At 38.1% G+C, this 21,727-nt stretch overlaps 1 protein-coding gene across 1 annotated transcript; it reads left to right on the top strand.

Annotated features, from left to right (window-relative positions):
• Positions 1–285: 285 nt before the first annotated feature.
• On the top strand, positions 286–21,287 carry LOC140242076 (homeobox protein EMX1-like). The gene is made up of 3 exons (XM_072321836.1): positions 286–856; positions 9,507–9,688; positions 21,147–21,287. Exons 1-3 carry the CDS (start codon positions 286–288, stop codon positions 21,285–21,287), a joined length of 894 nt encoding a protein of 297 aa, XP_072177937.1.
• Positions 21,288–21,727: the final 440 nt, after the last annotated feature.

Here is a 21,727-nt window from a genome sequence, read left to right as displayed (position 1 = left end):
TTGGACCTACTCTTCTCGAAAGCAGACCACGCTCGCTGGAAAGGCGTGTAACGAAACAGACACGTACAAGCTCAAGCCATTTCCTGTCACGGATAATGTTAGAGCATTCGTCAACAGTGTTTACAGTGGCATACAGTCGCTTTTAATGTTTACGCTGCCTTTAGAAAGCTAAATGTGAAACAGGTTTTTGATGCTGGTTCTTGATTTTATGGACAAAGGAAAACAATCAGTGCTGAAGCAACTTTGGGAAAATCGAAAGTCAAGGGAGGTTTTCTGGACAGAAATATGTCGGCAGTGGAAATATTTCGTCCTCCTGTGAGTGGTATTCCAACTTCAACCAGCAGCACCATGACAAAATCAAGCTGTTTTTCGATAGAATCATTAGTTTCGAAGGACAATGACCACCACCATCATCGGTCATCACCGACGCCGCCGAACTCGCCGCCACCCGCGGCTACCGCCTCGACCATGGAGTCTAACTCGCTCGCGTCTTCGCCTTTCACGCCGCCGGCCACCAGCAGGCACGGTGGCATCATCAAGCCCATGCCTACTGAGGCATCGTTTTTCACCTCGCTAAGTGGCATGAAGGGACTTTACCACCCCGAACCAATATACCACACCGCAGCCGCCGGGCCACCGTCCCACGTTGGCCCGCTGCCGCAGCAATTCGGACTGGCGCATCACCACAATCTCGCTGCTGCCGCAGCGGCTGCCGCAGCTTCTCACAGTCACCCAGCACTCGCGGGAGTGTTTGGTGCACCGGGTCTTGGGGGACCGAGGAGAGACGGCTTTGGCCTCTACCCGTGGCTGCTCGCTAGAAACAGATTTCTTGCTGCGGGACATAGACCCTTTCCAGGTGAGACCTTTTCCCCTAAACGAGAGCATGAATTCTTTGAATTATTTCTTTCCTCTCTCATGAAGAGAGAATTTTAAGGCATGTAATGTATGACAGGCTTGACGTTCTATTCTAGCATGGAATAATAATAGTCCCTGAGCAGGGTTATCACCGTGTCATGAATCAATGCAAACGTTCTGTGTTGTGTGCATTTCTTCTTCAATGCAAAAGAAATGTCAGTTACATTCCCTCGGTAAATTTCACGTCTTTGAATTAAACCGTAAGGACGAGAGTGATATTTTTAGACCTACCGACGTAAGTGTATACACCTCCAGACACATATACCAAGGTTTCCCAAGAATTTTGACGCCTTATCGAAATCTAACGGATTGTTATATAATAGTGACTTGCTATTGCTTGTGTCAATAGTGATGGTACACATTGTCTCTCTAAGCGTGGAATTTGCCTTTATTCACCCCAATTTAAAAGTGTTCCTCGAAATGGCATTCACTTCTTCGGTTGATAATTTGTAATTTGGTGGTATCTCAAAGCCATTGACACCACTTATTGTTCGAATCACAGCCTTCATGTGTAGCTGCAGAGTTATTATCAGCGAGTGCCGTTGATTGTTGTTATTTAAGATTATACTGTCCTGCAAACAAGAAGGAAAACATTTCATGACAGAAAACTGATTGCTCTTGGACAAGACAGTTGTTTGCCGAGATAGAAACGTTTGTCTTTTCATTGGTGTTGACATTATCACAAAATCAAACAACAGGTGATTAGAAGCGTAATCAGAACCTCATAATTCTAAACACGGTTAGTCCACCAAGATCAGCTGTAACAGGGTTTTTTATGATTAATTTGATTCGCATAAAAGTTCTCGACAGGTCTTATAAGTAATATTTTTCCCTTCTAACTATACCATCCTTCATTTGATATCTCATGAACATCTTCGACATGCATCTTCGCTCGACAAATGGGTAACTTGCCAACTCCTTGAAGAAAGAAAATCCTGCACAAGCCCTGAACACGCATGAAATAAATGAGAATTCGGTCCCGAATAACCACATGCAAATGTGCTTCATGTATCCACGAACAAAAACGAAAGAAAGAAAAAGCGATGGATGATTCCAAACAAGCTGAGTTTGAAGAAACAATGGGTAAACAGTCAAATTCCCATTTATTCGTATGATTATCTGTCCATCAAAAGGTTATCACTCGAAGAGGAATATATTTCACTATAGCAAACGGGGTATACCGTAATTCATCATGCTGTAAGCTTATAGTATCATTATCTGACGCTATCTGAAGTCCATGCTTGCCCTAGTTATACCGGATTTCATTATTATCACAAAGTGTCATACTGTGCTAAAAACATACGTGACAAATTTAATCCATTGTGACTGCCTGTGAGTCTTGTATGCTTGAATTTTTGGAACATGACAACTATATTATTGTCAAATTAATATATTTAAATGAAATACTTCTTTTCTTACGCAGTTGAATAATTAAGAAGTCCTTCCCATCGGTTCACAGAAGACATGTTTTTATTTTATTCTATTTTTCTTTTTTTTTTTTTGTGGTGGTGGTGGTGACCCCGACAACTATCACACAGGTCTGCCTTACCTTGTTTTTGTTTGATACACCCAGACATATCATGCCCTAAATACAGCAGTGATCAGAATTTGTTTGGAAGTACAATGTACTGTAGCACTCTTGTCGTCTGTCCTTAGTCATTTAGATTAATTCTATTTGTTGCTGTTTTTCATCTATTATACACTAGATTCTTTCATAGTTGTTTATGTAAAACGCATTAATGCTCAATCATATTTTGTGAGTACTGAGGATAATCAATGACAACATTTTAACTCCCGAATAGGAAGAGAAAGAAAGTTGAGGGATGTATTAAGCAACTAAAATGTAAGTGACACCGGACGTGATTTTCCTCTCACCTTCTTATTGAGCACTCGCATGACCCCAAGGAAAGAACTTTCCCCACATTTACCACTTAGAGTGGGGAAAATAGGAGAGACAGAATGAGAGAGAGAGAAAGAGAAAGTAAAAGAAAGAGAGATAGAAGGGGTAGCGCGAGCAGTAGAGAGAAGGCGTGTTTCCGATAATGACCAATCGATATCTGGCTAGTTACACGCGCTGAAAGTCGACCTGTGACTGTCTTCATGTCGAACTCAAACCCTATCACGTCGGCCTATCACAAAGTGCAAATGATATGATGCTATTATACTTTGTGATTATACTTGACTGCAAAATAATGTCAGGTGTGTCCTTCAAGAGCGAACGTATTTGTTACCCAATCAGTGTAAACATGTGATGATGTTAAGTGGCTTGCTTTGGAGTATTTTTACCACCCGGCATTATTTCGGCTTTCGGCCTGGTGCAGTCAACATAAAGATAAGAAAAGAAATATAAGAGTCTTGCTTGAGACTTATGTCTAAATAACCACTTCTGAATGTCTAGATAACCATTTCTGATAGGTCAATTTGAGTCGGCTTTGGTATCGTTGAATCTTCTGTCCAAATACTCACACTGCATAATGTGTAGATGTGCTTACATATTATTTACTCTCCGACAGTAAGTTTCAACAATGAACTCACGATGATATTTACACCAATTACATTATATGTCTTTCTGTGAGGCTACAAATCGTTTTCTTAACCTTAGGCAAGATGTGTAGAAGATGACAACTCAGTTCAAGGGAGACCCTACTTTTTATCAAGTGTATTGATGAGAAGAGATATTGTGTCCAAAGTGAATGGTATAGTCGTTGAGAAAACTCCTGTATCGTGAACATCGTTTAGCCAACACTTTAGCATGCGCATAAAGACTGTTGTCATAATCAAACTCTAAGGCTGGTCTATAGGCTAAACACACTACTCTGCCAACAGTTATTACCCAAGATAAGATCAAAATTCTTTCCGCTATATATTTTGTTTGTTTGTTTGATTCATGAAGTACAAGATGGTAGTAGTTAAACCGAAACCGAAAGTTTGTCTCTATTAAGAGCTAATTGATACATTTTTCTTGTTGTACAGGACAGAGAATAGAAAACACTGAGCACATTTTCATCTTTTTTGTCTTTCCTCTTGGGAGAGACGCCCCTTTACTATGTACTTTTATTGTGGCTTGGTTCGTATCAATCGAAAGTAAGGCTAATGTGTAAGATAGCAGGCATTGCATCTCGTGGAAGTTTTCAGCATAGGCTGCCTGAAAGTGCGCCGGCATCACCGCGAGTATATACATTGCATACGCAGTCCAGGCATTTCTAAGTCAGTACAAGTCGGCATTGGAAGCAACGCTCTCGGCGGCTTAAAGAAAGCGCCCTGGTAGGCCAGTTAATAAATGTAGCTGTGACTTTTGTGCCACGAATGGGCTGCAAACTCTTGTGGGGTAGCATGCTCTTTATCCCAATAAAAATTAATTAGACCTCTTATCCATGTTACATTGAAAGTCCCCTATCTTAGCCGACGAATCAACAATGGGTTATTCACCAGGAAGCGAAACAGGTTTTTCTTTAATCTTGCCCCAGCAGAGTGGTCCCGTCACCACATTTTCAAGAGATCAAAACCTTCTTTCATTAAAACACTTCTAATGGTTGATAATAGCTGCCTTAATGAGGTTGTAATCACGCCTTTTGGAAGAGGTTTCGTGGTAATTTAAGCTCATCTCCGTAGGGCAAATTCTCGAGTTGGGCTGAGTGAAAAAAAAGAACTTGTTCACGGGACGAACGCAGAAAGTGGAGCCCATTGTTAAACAGGATTAATCGGCTGTTTACTGCTCAATAGGCAGTATACTAGAACGTCTAGTGGAAGGAAACGTAATGATAGTATCTGAGATACTGCTACAGAAGACTAGTTTCACACAAGCAGATTGTCTTAACGATCATTCTCTTATCTTGCAATTATATGCACAAAGGAAATTGCATGGTAATAACTTTCTGTGCTACTGGCGAGAACATTCATACATCAAAACTACCAATCTATTTCATGCACAAAGAGCATTGAGGTCCACACATTATTTTGCACGCAAATGTGTTCAGTCCCGCTAAGAGACTTAATGTGGAATTACCTGTGTATAAAGCTATTGAAGATCCAATTTTGCCTTACTTTTGTGCCAGTAAGCAGCCTTCCGAGTCCTAATCATTTGGAACTTTCAATCTGTTACAAATAATTATACCTTATAGCGAAAACAAAATTATAATAAAGAATTCGCAAACACACACACAAACACACGAAAACGTCATGTTCATTGGTCATTTACTGACAAAATGCCGATGAGCAGTTTCATTGCTTATTGTTGACGTAGTGGTAGTAGCCATAGAAGTAGTAGTATCCGCGGTAGTAGTAGTAGTAGTAGTAGCAGCAGTAGCAGTAGTAGTGGTATAGTAGTAGAAGTGGAAATAGTAGTAGTAGTAGTAGTAGTAGTAGTAGTATAGTAATACTAGTAGAATTAGTAGTTCTTGTTGTTTTAGTGATACGTTGTAGTAGCAATTGTTGTACTAGTCAGCTAGTAGTCGTGGTACTTGCATCAGTATAGTATACAATAACAAGAAACAATGATGGTGATGTTAGAAATAGACATGGAAACTGCTCTTATATCTTCAACTTGATCAGTTTATAGTGCATTTATTTTGAGCAACGATAAGATGACTGACACATAGTTAGTGATACTGATAGCAGTCCTACACTACTACCACATTACTGTATTGTTGCTGCCACAACCGCCTCCCCTTCCATCATTACTGCTACTAATTCTTCTACCTTCATTTCTGCCTCTTTAATAGCTATCATAAGTTCTCCGTGTTGAATTGTATTAGTTTATATTTGTCAAGGTGATACCACTTCAGGTATTTTTTAAAATCTATTGTTGTACTTTCATCAAATGATAGTGATACTACTTCGATACGTCATCTTCGATATAGGGAAAACCGCAGTAAGTGAACAGCATAATGAAGTGTATAATATTCGCACGTATCTGGGCCGACAAATGTTAGTAGGCCTATAATGTGCATTCACTTTGAAAACATTGGACATATCATTTTTAACGTATGATGAATAATTCATGTAAGTTGTTATCATAACCAGGCTGTAAATGATTCAATGTTTTAGACTGGTAATTTTTACACCATCTATAGTCTAGATCCTTGACATGAACCTTGGCTGTAAAGAATCAGATCACTAGAGTAGAGGGCCTTGAATAAAGCTTTCATGTACCCACACGAGTAATCATGTGTCATCACACCGACGCTTATTATGATTGAAATGTACGTTTCGCTTTAATCATACAACCGTAGTCCAAATTTGGCATTTGTAAATTGAAATGCAGCAAAGTTTTCTCTCTGGAGCGACAGAAGTGGATCGACGACGGTCATCAGTCGTGTTCCCATTTTCCGATGTTCTTTTCCTATTTACCATTTTCTTGTCGTGCTGGCGTCCTTACCAGTTTACCTGCCTCTCTGTGTGGAAGGCTAACATGTCTTCCGTTCCTTTCTCTATATACCCTATGTCAGCAAGGGACATTTTGACCGAATGTAAAACTGCTTGAAATGTAAATATATAGAAACTGGAAATAAAACGACTTAACCTTTCTCAGATGAAAACAGCTTAGATGAGATTGCTCAGATCACGTGGGATAACAAAGGATTGTATAGATGTCAGAAATAAGATATCAAAAATAGTGTAGTGAGGTGATACACACACACCCTCATCATTTTATCTATTATACACGTTTGGGACTGTGTGTACTTCTGTAGTCTTAACAAAACAAAACAAAAAGTAAGATCTTTTAATTTCCTACCTTGTTGACAATAATTTACAGTTCTGCACAAATGGCAAACTCAGACTAAATGCATTATAGAGCAAATAAAAAAAGATATTGGGTATATCCTTGCCTATTCTATCAATAAATTTTGTGAGGTTTATTTCTACCATCATGCAGTTATTACGTACATCAGTGATATAATGTGATTTTTAGTTCTGATTATTTTTCTTTTCTTCTTTTAAACTCGCTTTTAAATGCCGGTTTCGCAAATGAGACCATTTTTTCGGATATAGGTACACTGAATTAGGGTTTAATGATAGAATTAACTGAAACATTTGTCCTTTTTTGACATTTAGACAGTTCACTTCTGCTTTACATCTTGGACACTAGTGGTGACACTTAATGGAGACGAATGTCTTTAACCAAAAACGTGACATAAACGTTATAAAGATACATTTATGAATTCATATGATCATATTCATGAGTAGATTTCTTACTTTTTAGTTCATAGTTAACATTCAGGTTCATTTCCATGAAGGGCTAAATACGGCATTCTCCCTGTGCGAGCTCCACAGGCATGCCTGCTTTTTGTTATTGCCTTTTTTGTTTGGCGGCTTGGGTGTCTGCACAAGCAGGAGGTATACTGGCCCCATTGAGCGGCTGGATGCTCTTTCCTACTGCCGGTCAACAAACAAGGCCTGTCATAGTCGAGAAAATTTTCCGTCTGATATCACTTATCTGAAGAAGTATATTTCTTGAAGAGGTTTGACTTCGTTGTTACATGATCAGCACTAATGGCATGGCGCGAGTAAAGTTGTGATATACACAATTATACACAATTTAAGTCGTGTTATTTATTTTCATGTCCTTCGGACCATCAGACCACTCGGAGAAAACAGATAGACCCTCTCGCCGTCCTTTGCTCGACGGTCAATAATCAGACACTAGGTGGCGGTTGTTTCTTTGATTCTTGTCACAAGCAATGACTCTAGATTCACTAATAGGTTCAGAAACCCTTGTGTGTAATCTGCCGCAGAAATAATACTGCGGTGATTAAAACAAGCAGGGATTGGGGTGGCACGGAGGAGTATGTTGTCGGCTTGCTAGAGTTTTCATTGCTTTTACCGGTGCTAGCGGGAAGCTCCCGTGATGCAGCCGCCCGCCCTGCGGGAGGGCATTGATGCACCGGCGAACGGTTTTTAACTCTGACATTCAGTTGATAACAATCCGCGCTGTCCTACTCATGGAGAACACGATCCTGTGAGAAATGTCAACGTAGAGGGCACACTACTCTTCAGCTTCAACAAGACTCTGTTGCTTCGTCTACATTGTCACTGTAATAAATGACTCCAGTTTTTTCGATGATACGCAGTTTTGTCACAAAGCTTTACAGATTTGTTGAATTTAATTTGCTGGAGTAAGTGAAGTTGATTCTGATAAAGGATATTTGACACTTGACATAAACACAGAGAATGCTGTCTATTGGCTAACAGATCCCGTGTTCAATTTAGCCTCCATAAGAAATCCAGGGAAGGTCTAAAAACGCTAAATAACTTACATAATTACAGTAGTTGTGAGGAATGTCCAGCACCAGTAGAAATGGTGCTCTTTTTGTTGAATCATAGATTTTTTCCTGCTCAGCTGATGGTCTCTTTTCCTCTCATTTTTCTATGGCCTTATATGTTCATTTGCATTATATACATCTCTTCTCTTATATCGTTCTCTACCAATTATTACATCCGCGTAGAAAACTAATCGTCTCGTCATGCCTCTTTCATAGGCGTTTTCGACACTCATCCCCTCTCAGTCTCATGTCACCGTTCCTAGTAGACTGACTGTTTCACGAGACTGACGTCGAACTGCATTTGGCCGTATTTTGATACTTCTACATTAACAGTCCGATGATGTTACAAATCTTACCGTGGTCTGTTCCCTACGCCAGACAGCAGGTCCCAATTATGACCACACACTTTAACATGGCGTACGATGTTGTTGAGTGATATTTGGCTTATCATAGAGAGTGTATACTTTTACAAAATATCGTCCCTTTTAATGACTCAGGAGAAGAAAATTAAAACCTTACTTTTATGAGTAAAAGAGATTTAAGCATGTATAATTACGTAAATTGATACAGTATGTTAATTGACATGGAAGAGAGTCTCCCACCTCCCAGTAGTATGTTTTTAGAATACATTCAAAAGAAAGAACCCCCCCCCCCAACCCAAAAAAAACAACAACAAATAAATAATGGTAATCTTGCTATTGATAGCAGCAAACATTCGTTTTTACAACTTATAATGTATAACTACGTTCTCAGGAGGTGCTTCATAGAGTATTGTCAAATAAATTGTAATGAAGTAAATTCAGTATGACGGTATCTCGAGATGATTGTGGGTTGGTTTTTTTTCGACAAAAAATTAATTAAATATTCTCAATTTTCATCTTTTGTTTGTTTGTTGTCCTTTTGCTTATTTTCATACCGAACTTAATGCTTCTCAGTCCGTCTCAAATGATAAAATACAATGATTATCAATTTCAGACAAGACAAAGAATTTTGAATGTGTATTCAAACAGCCAGTTACGTCCTGTATCTTGTGGCTATAAGTTGGTACCATGCAGATCATGCGATAACGTGCCATGTTGAATTGAAATGACACCAGTGGTTTTGTAAACACGGAGTTAGGTGCCACATTCTGCATAATTATACGTATTGTTAAGAGGGAGGAAAAGGTTACATACTTAGTATATGTAGTTAGTTATCTTTGATCCATATTATGGTCACTACGAGATGTCTTGTATGAATTTGCATGGGGCGTTTATAGTCCAAAGTATTGACATGATATATTTACGGTATCGCCATCTTTTGTTTTTCTCCTTTTTTTTTTAATGGTAGGTGCAGATCTTCCAAACGGTGGCTTTTTCCTGCAACACCCGTTCCGAAAGCCGAAGCGTATCAGGACGGCGTTTTCTCCTTCCCAGCTCCTCCGGCTAGAACAGGCGTTCGAGAAGAATCATTACGTCGTCGGAGCAGAGAGAAAACAGCTTGCTGCAAGTCTAAACCTCACAGAAACACAGGTGAGCATGGCATTCTATAACACGGACGATCACACCTGCATAAATAATTATATGTAAAAACTACATCATAACAAACGTTGCTTCAGATTCGCTTTGTTTTAACTTTTTGTTTTGTTTTCTTAGTTTGTGTGTGTTTCTTTCGTGGCGCAAAAGAGGTTCTGAAAGGAAAGTTAATGGGCTTTGTATTTGTCTTCTCTCCAATATTCCGTAATGCAAATAACGACAAATCAGGAAAATTGAAATAAGTGCATTGCTCATTCACACTGAAAACGAACAAACAAGTAAAAGGCAAAGCATGGATTGTTGTTTTCTCGTGTGAAAACAACGACGTTCTCCCTCGTTCTCGGGGACAAATTAGGATACTCCACCAAAGTAATGTGAAACAGCTCGCCATCAGTTACAGTAAATTCTGCCTGGTCGTAATGCCCCAACCACTCAGTGAATGTTTCTTGTAATATAACTTACTGCAACAGGGATGCATGGGAAAGACTTGATGTTGATATGGGATAGTACATATAAATACGAAAAACATAAAAGTGTCATCAAGGTTCATACGCAGGAGCACAACTGTGTGAACATTGCCATTTGAGATATACTCCATCTCCTGTTCTGATGATACTTCTGAGCAAGACTGCTATAAGAAATGCTGTTATTACAGCTTTCTCGACAGAACTCTTTTGAACTCGAATTGACAACACACTTTCCACACCACTATGTAGATCCGAACTCAGTCTGCAGAAGACCTAAATTCCATGGTGTCGCCAAACTGAAAGACCAGCGTCAACTTTGAAACTAGCAGAAACAAACCTTTTTAAAATGAGATGTCTACCATTCTATGCTCACTTTGCTCGGCCTGCACACTCCTCCAACTTTCCATGTTATGTGATACATACAACTAAGACTCTACCTAGCATCACCCCACCTTTGATAAATAATACGAAATTACAAGCTTTCATTACCACAAGTCAATTATACAGATACCAATGCGCACATGATGTCTTCATCATCAGGGCTTAAGGCGCAATTCAACGCCATTTTTAAAGTGGATTTATAAAGACAGAAATATCATAAAAATTTGATACAAAGTAAGAATGTTTACATCTCCACTAAGTTTCATATTTTTGGCATGGATTTCTTTAAATGTTATTTTTTCAAATATAAGTCATTAACCTTGTAGCTAGCAATGTACTTTGGGGAAAGGGATTTGTAGCTGCCAAACTATCTCGACCAAAAACACGATTTTTATCATATTTTTTATTTCTGTATAAACCAGAAGGAGAGTAGTGAGTCGATGACATCATCACATCCACTGTGTTTGCTGCCACCAATATCACCTTTGTGTAAAAGTGTGAAAGTTTAAACTAAAGCTTTCTTACTTTATGTTCGCTAGTAATGAAACTTTTACTTATTTGTCTAATTCAATTTTCTTACTAAAGTTAACCTGAACATGTGGAGTGGTATTTGGAAGGTTTGATGGAAGCTTGTATTTGAAAGGTTTGATGGAACATTTCCGAAGATGCCAAAACTCTACAATATCATAATGTGAAAGATATCATCTATTCTCATTCCTTTATTAATAACGTCAGAGTTTAGTTTACTAGACTAGAGTTGCGTTTCCCTAAAATTATCTATTGCCGACATATCACTTTTTTTGTGATGCTCTATTGTGGTTTTCAGAGTGGTCAAATGCATATTCCTACATATTCGTAAAAGAAAGAATCGAACGTATCCCTCACACAACGAAGAGATTCACAATTGACGACTAGCCGATAATATTCCATCTGATTCAGGCAAATAAAATTATTCGGTTAATATTCCTTTCTTCACACTCTACAATAACTATATTAGTCATAGTTTCACTTTCATAGATTGCGTGCATGATTCCACGACAGAGGCCATAAATTAATTCGGACATGTCATCTTATATGATCGAGTCACTGAGATGCACATTAAAACAGAAAAAAAAAGTTCTAAACTTACAAGAGTTGGTTTGATGTGGATCAACAACAATACAGCATAGTTTGATATTGCTGCCCCATGGTGACATCTTGATACATGTTATTTGTAAGGCACGTGTAGATTGAGGATAGGATCTCCCAAGCTAGCCAGGATATAGCATCTCCACTGTTTTTTAGATTGTTCTACATGAGGGAGAAATTTCCGGGCTCAAGACATCGCATTCTGTGTTTAATCAAATCATCTCTACTATCTCACACAATGCTGTAGGAGTAACTTTGAACGTGTCATGGAAGGTCAGAAAAAACGACTTTTGATGATGATGATGAAACAGCATTTATATAGCGCCATTTATCTGTAGAAACATTCAAAGGCGCCCAGCTCCCACAAAGTGTCACACAAGTAATTTGTGTATAGGCGTCGATCATTCAATCAGACTGATATTGTCGTAAAATCGTATCTAAAGGCAGGTTCTCTCTCATTAAACGTTTCATAATCTGACGACTAATTTGTTAAATGTACCTTATACATCTCATTGTCTATGCCAGGCGTATAACGAGCATGTGTATTTGCATAACTTAATGTAGACATCTTTAGGATCAAAAGATAGACATCAGCCTGTGTGAATTTAACTTTCTTTCGTCAAGCATTTATTAAGAATTGGAACAATATCAGGTTCATTATAGACTTAAAACAACAACCGTCTCTCAACTGGACACACTGTCACGAAGCGAAAGAAGCGCAGGTTATATTTCATTTTGAAGACGACTCGCAAATGTCTGAGTATTATATATATATATATGAATACACTATTATGTTCACTTATTGCCATTTCATCGAATATCGTCAACAGTTTAATCTGCTGTCAGAGGAAAATATCTAAAAAGTGAGCACAGAGACATTTATAAGCACAGATGTGTAAACTTGAGATAAGGCAATCGACCGGAAGAAACTTCCTATATGGTGACATGTTTTTCATCCTTGAATAGAAACGAGACCGTAATGAAAGGCCATGAATTTTGATAAGTATTAAGTTGAACCTGAACCCCTCTCCCCCCTCCCCCCCCCCCTAATAAAACCCTCCAAGTTAAGGCAATAAAGTGCAGACTTTCGAGAACAAAGCAAAGAGGAGCGACAACCCAAGAGGGAAAGGGGATGTAAGAAAAAGTAGAAAGTTGTATAAATCGATGACAAGAATTTAATCATGTTTCGCTCGAATACGAGTCTCGAATATCATTGCTTCTCTGATTTTAAATGATCATTAGAAGGCAGGCATCGCATGTCTAATGTAATAACGAGTTATCAGCTACGATAGACTTCGCGGCGAAAGGAAACGTGCCCATAATTTCATAAAATGAAATTATTTTTGTCAGACAGAAATATGACCTGCAACAATAAATACATTTTCAAGCCAAACGATGGTTTATTAGCAATGCTTCGCTCCATTACGCGAATGCTGCACACCCCTTCTTTTTATTACATGTTTGTCTGACGCTACCTAATGCAAAGTTTTCAAACATCATCACAAGCGAAACCGTCTGTCCGCGGCCTGTTACTTTCCTCTTGCCAACGCTTGCGCCCGTCTCGGTGTATCGGGTAACGCCTAAATAGCTGCCATACAAGAATGATAATGTAATCATTCCCGGGGCCCTTTCTTTCTAGTTACCCACTTTGGTACAAAAGTTGCGGCATCCTAGCTAGGCGCAAATGACGGTAATTGATGAACGGAGCGTGCGTTGCTTGCGCGTTCCCGCTAAATTGTCCGCGGTCGCTGTCTCTTGGGCTACCAGCACAAACACATGAATTATTTTATTACACTCTCTTAACTGAGTTGCGCTGTGGAGACACAGCTACAATTTCTCGGCTGTTGACAAGGTGCAAATAAGTTGAGAACAACTTTGCAAAACAGCGCATTTCCCACCTTAAAAGAACATAAGCATTATTTTATCTTTGCACCAATTGCAAAATATTTTGACTGGTGCGATGTTGAACATGTGATTTGATAGTCACGCCTAAACACAGTCATTTCCTCGTTGAACCTGTCGACGGGGTAAAACTGATTAAAAATTGTGACAATATTTCAAACAGTGGATTGGTGTAGGCCTACTTGTGGTGTTTCTGTTATCACAAGTTGATATGTGTGAAAACAACGGAAAAATCAAAAGAAAACTCATTCCAAACATGGAGCTAGTCTTACACTGGTCTTTACAAGAGAAATGGAAGGGAAAAGAGTCGTTTTGTCTTGGACGGTTCCCGGAATATTTTGGGCTGCAGTATCATTATGTCAGGACATCACAATGATTATAGCCCATCCATGTTAGCACGTCAAAGTTAGTTATTCACATGTCGTTCAATCTGCCGAATGAACAATTATTCTATCGAGGTTAATCCTCTCACAACCACCTTCCCAAAATTTTATCGACATTGTACATAGACATGTTGTCCAAGAAACTGAAAGATTTTAGCTGATGATTCGCTGTGATAGCGAGCACATATCACATCCGGAAACAGCACTCGTCTGGGGGAAACAACTGAAAATGCAGGAATAAGAATTTCTTGCCTTCAAGTACTACAGTAATCGTTCAGTGATAGACAACTTCCTTTCATCTCAAAAGGTGTGCTCGATTGGAATGCGTCGATAGTCTCGTCCACAGACGCATATAAAATATTATGGTGTTCATGGAATTGATGTTAAGCCTGTTACAATGTATACTGAATATATTGGATGTGTTACTGAATATCCAACTAAGTGTGAAATAGACCTAAGAAAGGTGGATTTTTTGCGTACCATCATTAGGAACGAAAAATGGAGTTTATGTTGATAAGATCACAACCACTGCAAGATGTCACAATTCTTGAAATAAAACATCACATATAAACAACAGCAACAACACCGACAACAACAAAGGAGTAAATTTTATACATGTCATTCGCTTTTTCATGGATTGTACATGCTTATATGTACATAATATTATGAATAAAGAGAGATGAGAAAGAGAGAAAGATAGGGAGGAAGGGGGGAACGTTGCCTGGTCTGGTCTTAGCTAGCGATCGTCCTGGTGTTCCAGATAGAATTCTCTCCATGACCAGGTTATCATCTTATTTGGTCCATCGAAGACACCCTCCTTTCCGATTTCCTCCCATGTTTCTCTCTTACCTGACCTACCCCAGTACCACCCCATCACAAAGCTTGCACATATCTATCTCTCTTCTAACCCTCTAATTAGCTCACATCATCCGAATTTCGTCTGGTTGTGCCTCACTCGTCATCTCAAACTCATCCCCATTTCGTTTACCTTCTGTGGCAAGTCTTCTCCCTCTTCAGATGGCATTCATGGTTTAAAGGCATTATCTACCATTTGCAGATGAAACAAAAACCAAGCTTTAATGCTTCAAAATGATTCTGAAATGTGAGTTAGGGATATAAACACGCAATGTTATTCAGTATAATCAATGTTAAGTATTGTTAAGTATTCAAAATGTCAACAATAGTTATAATAAAATTGTTTATAGAATAAATCGTCTACAGTAAATATGGTCTATTGAGAGAAAAAAGTGACGTCTCCTTATATTTTAGGCTATATTGCGAATTTTTTATATGGTAGGATTTTTTTTATACAACTGACCTACACAATGCATCAAATGTGATAACTCGAAATTTTTAATGCTCCCAATGGTAAACGGTACTTTTAAACAACACGAGTCTAAATGTGATTTTAAACTAACCAACTGTCATGGCAAACTAAATGAAAATGGTTTCATTTGGGGACCTCTGAAACAGATTTTCTTATGAAGGTGAATTTGCTCTCCTAACAGCTTTCCTGGATGTCTGTGTGACAGAAACAGAAACCATTATCATTATGGGCGTCAAGCAGTATCAATTAAAATTTTATGAAGCAATCTTTTATAATATTTGTTTTCAATAAAATGAAAAAAAAATTAATGTAGTAATTTGCTTGGTTAGTAATCGCGTAAGTATATTCCGGTAGAGCATAAAAGTTCAAGTAGTGCTTGAACATTGCCAATCCTGGCGGTAATGCAGCATTTAACGGCTGCAAGCATTATACATAATAATATACAGAGAAACTGTCTAAATGTAAACCCGTGCTGAAGTTTATACGGTCAAGCATGCAAATACATTTGATAGATTGATCTTTTAATACTAAACTCGGTTCTCTATGTCCCTATATAATTGCTATCATGTTATCTGTTCAATATTCCATCCATCGTTCACATTTCATTTCATTTAATTTCATTCATTCTTTATTTCCAACAGAATACTTTACAATCATAAACACAACATGATTATATATCATGAATACAGAATATTTCAATATCTACATCCTGAACTGAAATTGAATATGATAAAGGTAGGAAAATTCTAATAGGTATTTAAGGAATCAATTGCCTTTGTATCAACTAAAGATGATTAGCTAGGCTACTTAGAATTGAGGGGACTATATCAGTGTTTCCTGGAATTGAAGTAGAATGGAATCGCTTTTTCTAAACAAAAACCAAAGATTTTCATTGATATGTGATAATCTACTGCTCTCTTACGGTGATCTTCTAAATGACTTTCAAGTTTACAATAGGCGATGAATTTCCACTGGCTTTGTTTATAGTAGGACCTACTGAACTTCCTTATCATATCGCCACTTTTGAACGAAGATTCCTTCACATCGACTCCAGTTAAATACTGGTCAACATCAACTCATGTGCCTACTACGAGTATAAAGAATGTTGGGTGACGAACTATTAGGATGTTTTTAAGCGTTGTTTGCATGCACGATTTCCCCTTACAAGTTCGTGACAGCGTTGTTTCATTATATCTCGATTGGCGGTAGCGTAGCGCCCGATCTTTCCCCGTGCCCATCCCACGGCTAGAGGCTGAACGTCGCTCTGTGAGTGTGTACCGGTAGGCAAGATGATAATCGGGGAGGTTATCAGGCTATCATATCGTATCAACTGACCCGATGGGACCCTTAGCAGAAGGTGGCGAAACAGGGTTGGGCAGTGCCAGCTAGTTTGATTCACTACCCTGACTGAAAAGATGTCAGGACCGTGATAACAACCTGAAAGTAACTGTACTCACGAAGGGAGCTATAAAAGAGAGAGGGAAAGAGATTGAGAGAGAAAGGAAACAAAATTATAACATGCAGTAGTTTGTCTGTTCCGATACAAACGCAATACATAAACACGTAGACGCACACACACATACACAATATGAAATCATTTGTATACCTCTATTTTTTCTCCTTGCACCAATCAAAGACTGATGTATTCATTTTGTCATATGATACAGTACATTGTTTTGCATCCCATATAATACTAGACTCTTGTTGATATAAAACTAAAAGTAATGCAATTAATGACTGGATCTAGCAGGCACATTAACACATATAGTACGTTATTGAAGAGCTTGCCATTATTTTCATCATTGTATTCTATCAATCACACGCGAAGTTTACAAAAAGATGAACAAAAATGCATAAATGCTTTACAAACAAACTGCACGATGTACTGAATTCTTATCAAACCTGTTCAGTAAATTATTGAAGAAGCTCGTGGTGGAGTGTACATGTAGTATCAATACTACTTTGAAGGCCATTTCACAAGCATATTATGCCATTTTCATATGGATTTCCATTTCTGTATACACACGTATCCATAAGAAAATAGAAGTGACCCTCGAAATAATGATTATTTTGGTGATCACGTGAAGTGAAGAAAGTCCATTAGTGACGAATCATTTGGTAAACAATTTCCATCGCCACGTTAGGGGGGAAACAATCTACTTTTATATAGTGCGTGTCTATAGATGGGGGTGGGGTGATAATCCAGCCCTTGTGTTTCTTAACTGTCTTCCTCTCGTCTGCCCATTATAATATTACTATATGCCTCTCAATCTGAAGCTTGTTACCACACCATCGTTGTGGACATGATATGTGTGAGGCAATAATGTTAATATCGTTTGGAGATGCTTTCAAAACCCATCCTATGAACATCAAAATCGCTTCCTGGTGTGGATTTAATACTTACAAGAGACACTGTGGAAGCGGATAATGATGAGATCATGAAAAGTTCTTTCTCTCACTAAGTCTTTCCCGTCACTATTTCCATTTCCTTCTATCTCTCCATCTCATGCACACACACACCACGATCTCTCTTTCTGAAGTAATGTGATTTGATTACCTGAATGCTTAATAAATTTTCAAGAAAATATGAATACCATTTTTTTCCTGCGTAGGAAGTAGTGTTCTTTAAACTTCTTGTTATTATGTCAATTAATTTATCAACCCCATAGCTACTAATGTTTCCTTCTTACTTGTGTGTGACTTACCTACACGTGTGTAATTACAGACCTTTATATCTTTATATCAAGAAAACTGGTAACTTCAGCTTTGTTCAGGATATTGATGTCATTTTTTTCCATCTCCCTCTCCGCAGAACATCATTATCAATATCGGTATCATTATCGTTATCATCATCTTCATATTCACCTATTGGCCCTACCAACTTCTAATGTGCTGTTTTACATTTTCTTATACTTCCACTCTATGTGATGAAATACACCAATCTATGCCTACTTTTTTATCCTTTCCTTGCGCTCGCATGTGTGAAATATATTTTAACCTTTTTTTTTTTTTCAACACCTACTTGTTTTTAGTGTCATCATGGTCGCTATCTGTGATCAATTACTGAGTAGTATCTGTCAGTAGCTTTCTCTGACTCACAGCTATACTACAGTAAGTTAGATTTCTTTCCCAATCTCTTTGTTTACGCCCATCTCAAGAGCTGTTTACCTTCTTATAAATTCTTATAAATCATCTCATTCATTTCATCTGTCATACCTTGTTTTCACTCTCGTACTTACACGTCTTTTCTTCCCGTCGACATAGGTATTACCTAATTGCTTTTAGAAGTGGACAAATACGCAAGAAAGTACATTTCTCATGTCACGCTCAAATGATGACATTATTAGCGAGCCAGTAAGGTGATGGGGAAGAGCGGGAGACAGTGAAAATCTCATGACTGGTACGTTGAGATAATGTGAGATGGAAACGAGGGATCTCAGAAGTGTGATTTTCCTACCTCCCTTCCAATCTATATAGATGTCGTCATTACTCGATAAGGCCTGCCTGTCAATGTCTGGTTAGGGTGTGGCTAGATGCTTATCCCGACTCATGGTGCTAAATATCGACTGTTCACTTCCTGATGAACTCATCAAGTCACTTGTCCCTTCAAAAAATAAGTATATTTGTACTGAGACAAAGAGAGCACTTCGATTTGGAATGGCACTATCAATATGAAGAAGATATTTCCAATCATCTTGCTTTGTTAGAAAAAATAGTTTAATTAGAATGATTCTGGATGCCACAATTTGAAATACACAAATAAAGTTTAGTATATTTTCTTATCCACTGCTTATAAGTGGTTATTCTTAACGAAAAATACACAAATTAATCCGCAGTTGCCTGTCACAAAAGGAGTGAATGACACGTATTAAGTCTGAATTTCGAAATTCGACAAGCACTAACGTTTGTAACGTAAACTGTAATCAAGTATGATTTGCTTGTTTCTTGTTTCTCGTCTCCCGACAAGAAATTATTTCATGAAATCTAATGACAAGATATGTTATTGATTAGAAAAAAAAATATTCAGTACCATTTTCCCTCTCTTTATTTTGAGCTCTAAAGATATCGTAATCGGATATTTCCAAGCAATAGGCACCCACATCAGCATCAGTCTAACTTGCTCGTGCTATTTCTCCATTTGCAAATAACCAGGGTGTTTTTCTGTATAATGTTTTCATTTGATTTTGTTTTTTCGCCTGTACTATTGATGTCACATAGTGTTTTTGACCTTAAAAGTGCCGACGGAAAGTTGTGATGATAAAAAAGGGAAATAAAATCTGTCTACAATGTGTCTACATAAATAGAGCTATGTGACATTGCCCTTATTAATATTATGCGCGTAGAGGGCTGTGAACTATTTTAGCCTCACCATCAATTGTGATCGGAAAAAAGTATCCTAACAATTCAGATGACAACTAATTTGCTCGTGTAAATGAAATCATAAATCAGGATGGTGGGTTTTTTTTCAGGAAATACAATCCATTTGTTGCTTAAACGTCACCGTGGAGAAAATACAAAATCGTGATGATATATCTTCAAGTTACGGAGTGACTATAAAATTGCGCTTTTTCATCAAAAATACTTCCATGGACTTTATGTCAAGTAAGAGAGTTATAAAAAAAATAATACAAAGGCGATTCTGTAATGGGACGAATGCTAGTTCGATTACCAGTTAATTTGATACCTTCACAAAAGAACGGCAAGAAAGAAACTCTTAGATATGATTTTGAGGATTTGACTTCGGGCCTATTATTCGTTGACATGTCACTAGCAAATCACATAAATCATTCAAATTTCTGTTGATGCACATTACTCTCCCGCTTTTTTGGTGCCATTTGAAAGCTTATTGTAATACACCTGCATAGAATTTGGGAGAGGAGGTTTATTGTGTTTGAATGTTTGCATTTGAAACTAAATACTCTGGGCAGAACGTATTGACACAATCCTTCACGCAAGGCAAATGCACTTTTTCTTGAATCAAATCTAAATACATACGAAATATTAAAAAAAAAGTTCATCACACATGTCGCCTACGTGTTCACGCCTCGAGCACTTTTATTTCCTCATCTCTGATTGGGAGGATTTAGGGATTGAGAAGCACTCATAACTAACTCCAAATTAGTTCTGTAATGAGTGCCCATACCCCTTGATAACCCACAACAATGATGTTATTTAAATCTGTGAAACTACACAAAGAATTTGATTATGTCTCGTTAAAACTGTTTACAGGATCACTGCTGGTTGCATCTGCTTCGACAAAATTTAGAACCTCTGAAAGTGAAGCGAGAAATATTTCCATTAATATCTTAGCCCTGGCCTGCTTTCTGTCGAAGCAAGCTTAATGGACAACTGTGAGACACATGTCACATGTATCTTCTTTTTTTTTTATATTTCGGAATAGATCCTTCAGAATATTATTATATGGGAAAAAAAAGCGTATTTGTGTCGACTTTATAGGTTGTCCTGTGCAGCTTACATTAACGCTCGTCATGGTTAATATTTATTTATATTAACATCAATTCTAAAAGGTAGTTTCAGAAGTAGTTGAATTCATTTTACTTTAAATTGTCACTTTAAATGCCAATGGTTAAAAAATGTATACCTAAATGTTGTCATTCTAGTTTTATTGTGTCCTGTCGGGGTATGGTGGAGCTTTTATCCCCAAAGTGCATTCTAACTTTTGAAGCCAGGGGCAAATGTTGCCTGGTGTGATGCCTTGTGTTAGTGCTGATTTTATTTTTTAGTGTATTTTCTTTCCTTTCTGCAATAAAAGACAATGTTTTGTTTAAGAAGTAATTTTACTTAATATACCGCTATAGTTGTTTCAATCACTTTATTACGATTTGAATTCTATTCTTTTAATGCAGGTTAAGGTATGGTTCCAAAACAGGAGGACAAAGTACAAGCGAATCAAGTCTGAGGAGGAAGGGGAGCAGGAGCCAAAGAAAAAGGGCTCACACCACGTCAATCGGTGGCGGATGGAGACCCAGCAGGGACTAGACGATTGAGTCTACTTAAACAATCCATAACCAACATTAGACAATCAACAGCAAAACAACGTTATGCCGAGGACAACGGATTTACTTCCCATTTTGAGGGGAATGTGATACAGAAGGGGAGGAGCAAAACTATGGACCGCGTACGATGAGAAACACAGTACAATGTGTGATTTCACTTCAGTAGCGATGCAACAGAGCGTGCCCAATATCGACATGACAGCATATCATGCGAATGTGACTGCGCAGGCAGAGGAGAGGAGGCGGCTCGGGTTCGTGTACGATGGGAAGGAGAGGAGATCTACCACAACACTTCCTCAGATGTAGCCATACATGAAAAGGATCGCTGTCCTTTACTTTTGAGTAATATACGTGGCTTATAAGACATGCAGTAATTTATAGCTGTTTATTTGAAGTACTCTAATGGTTTACAACTTTGTTAGTCTACTCCT

The sequence above is a fragment of the Diadema setosum genome, chromosome 18 (assembly GCF_964275005.1).
Source record: "Diadema setosum chromosome 18, eeDiaSeto1, whole genome shotgun sequence".
Classification (NCBI taxonomy): domain Eukaryota; kingdom Metazoa; phylum Echinodermata; class Echinoidea; order Diadematoida; family Diadematidae; genus Diadema; species Diadema setosum.
The sequence above is the reverse complement of the archived record's forward strand: the minus strand, read 5'-3'. Positions and strand labels throughout refer to the sequence as shown.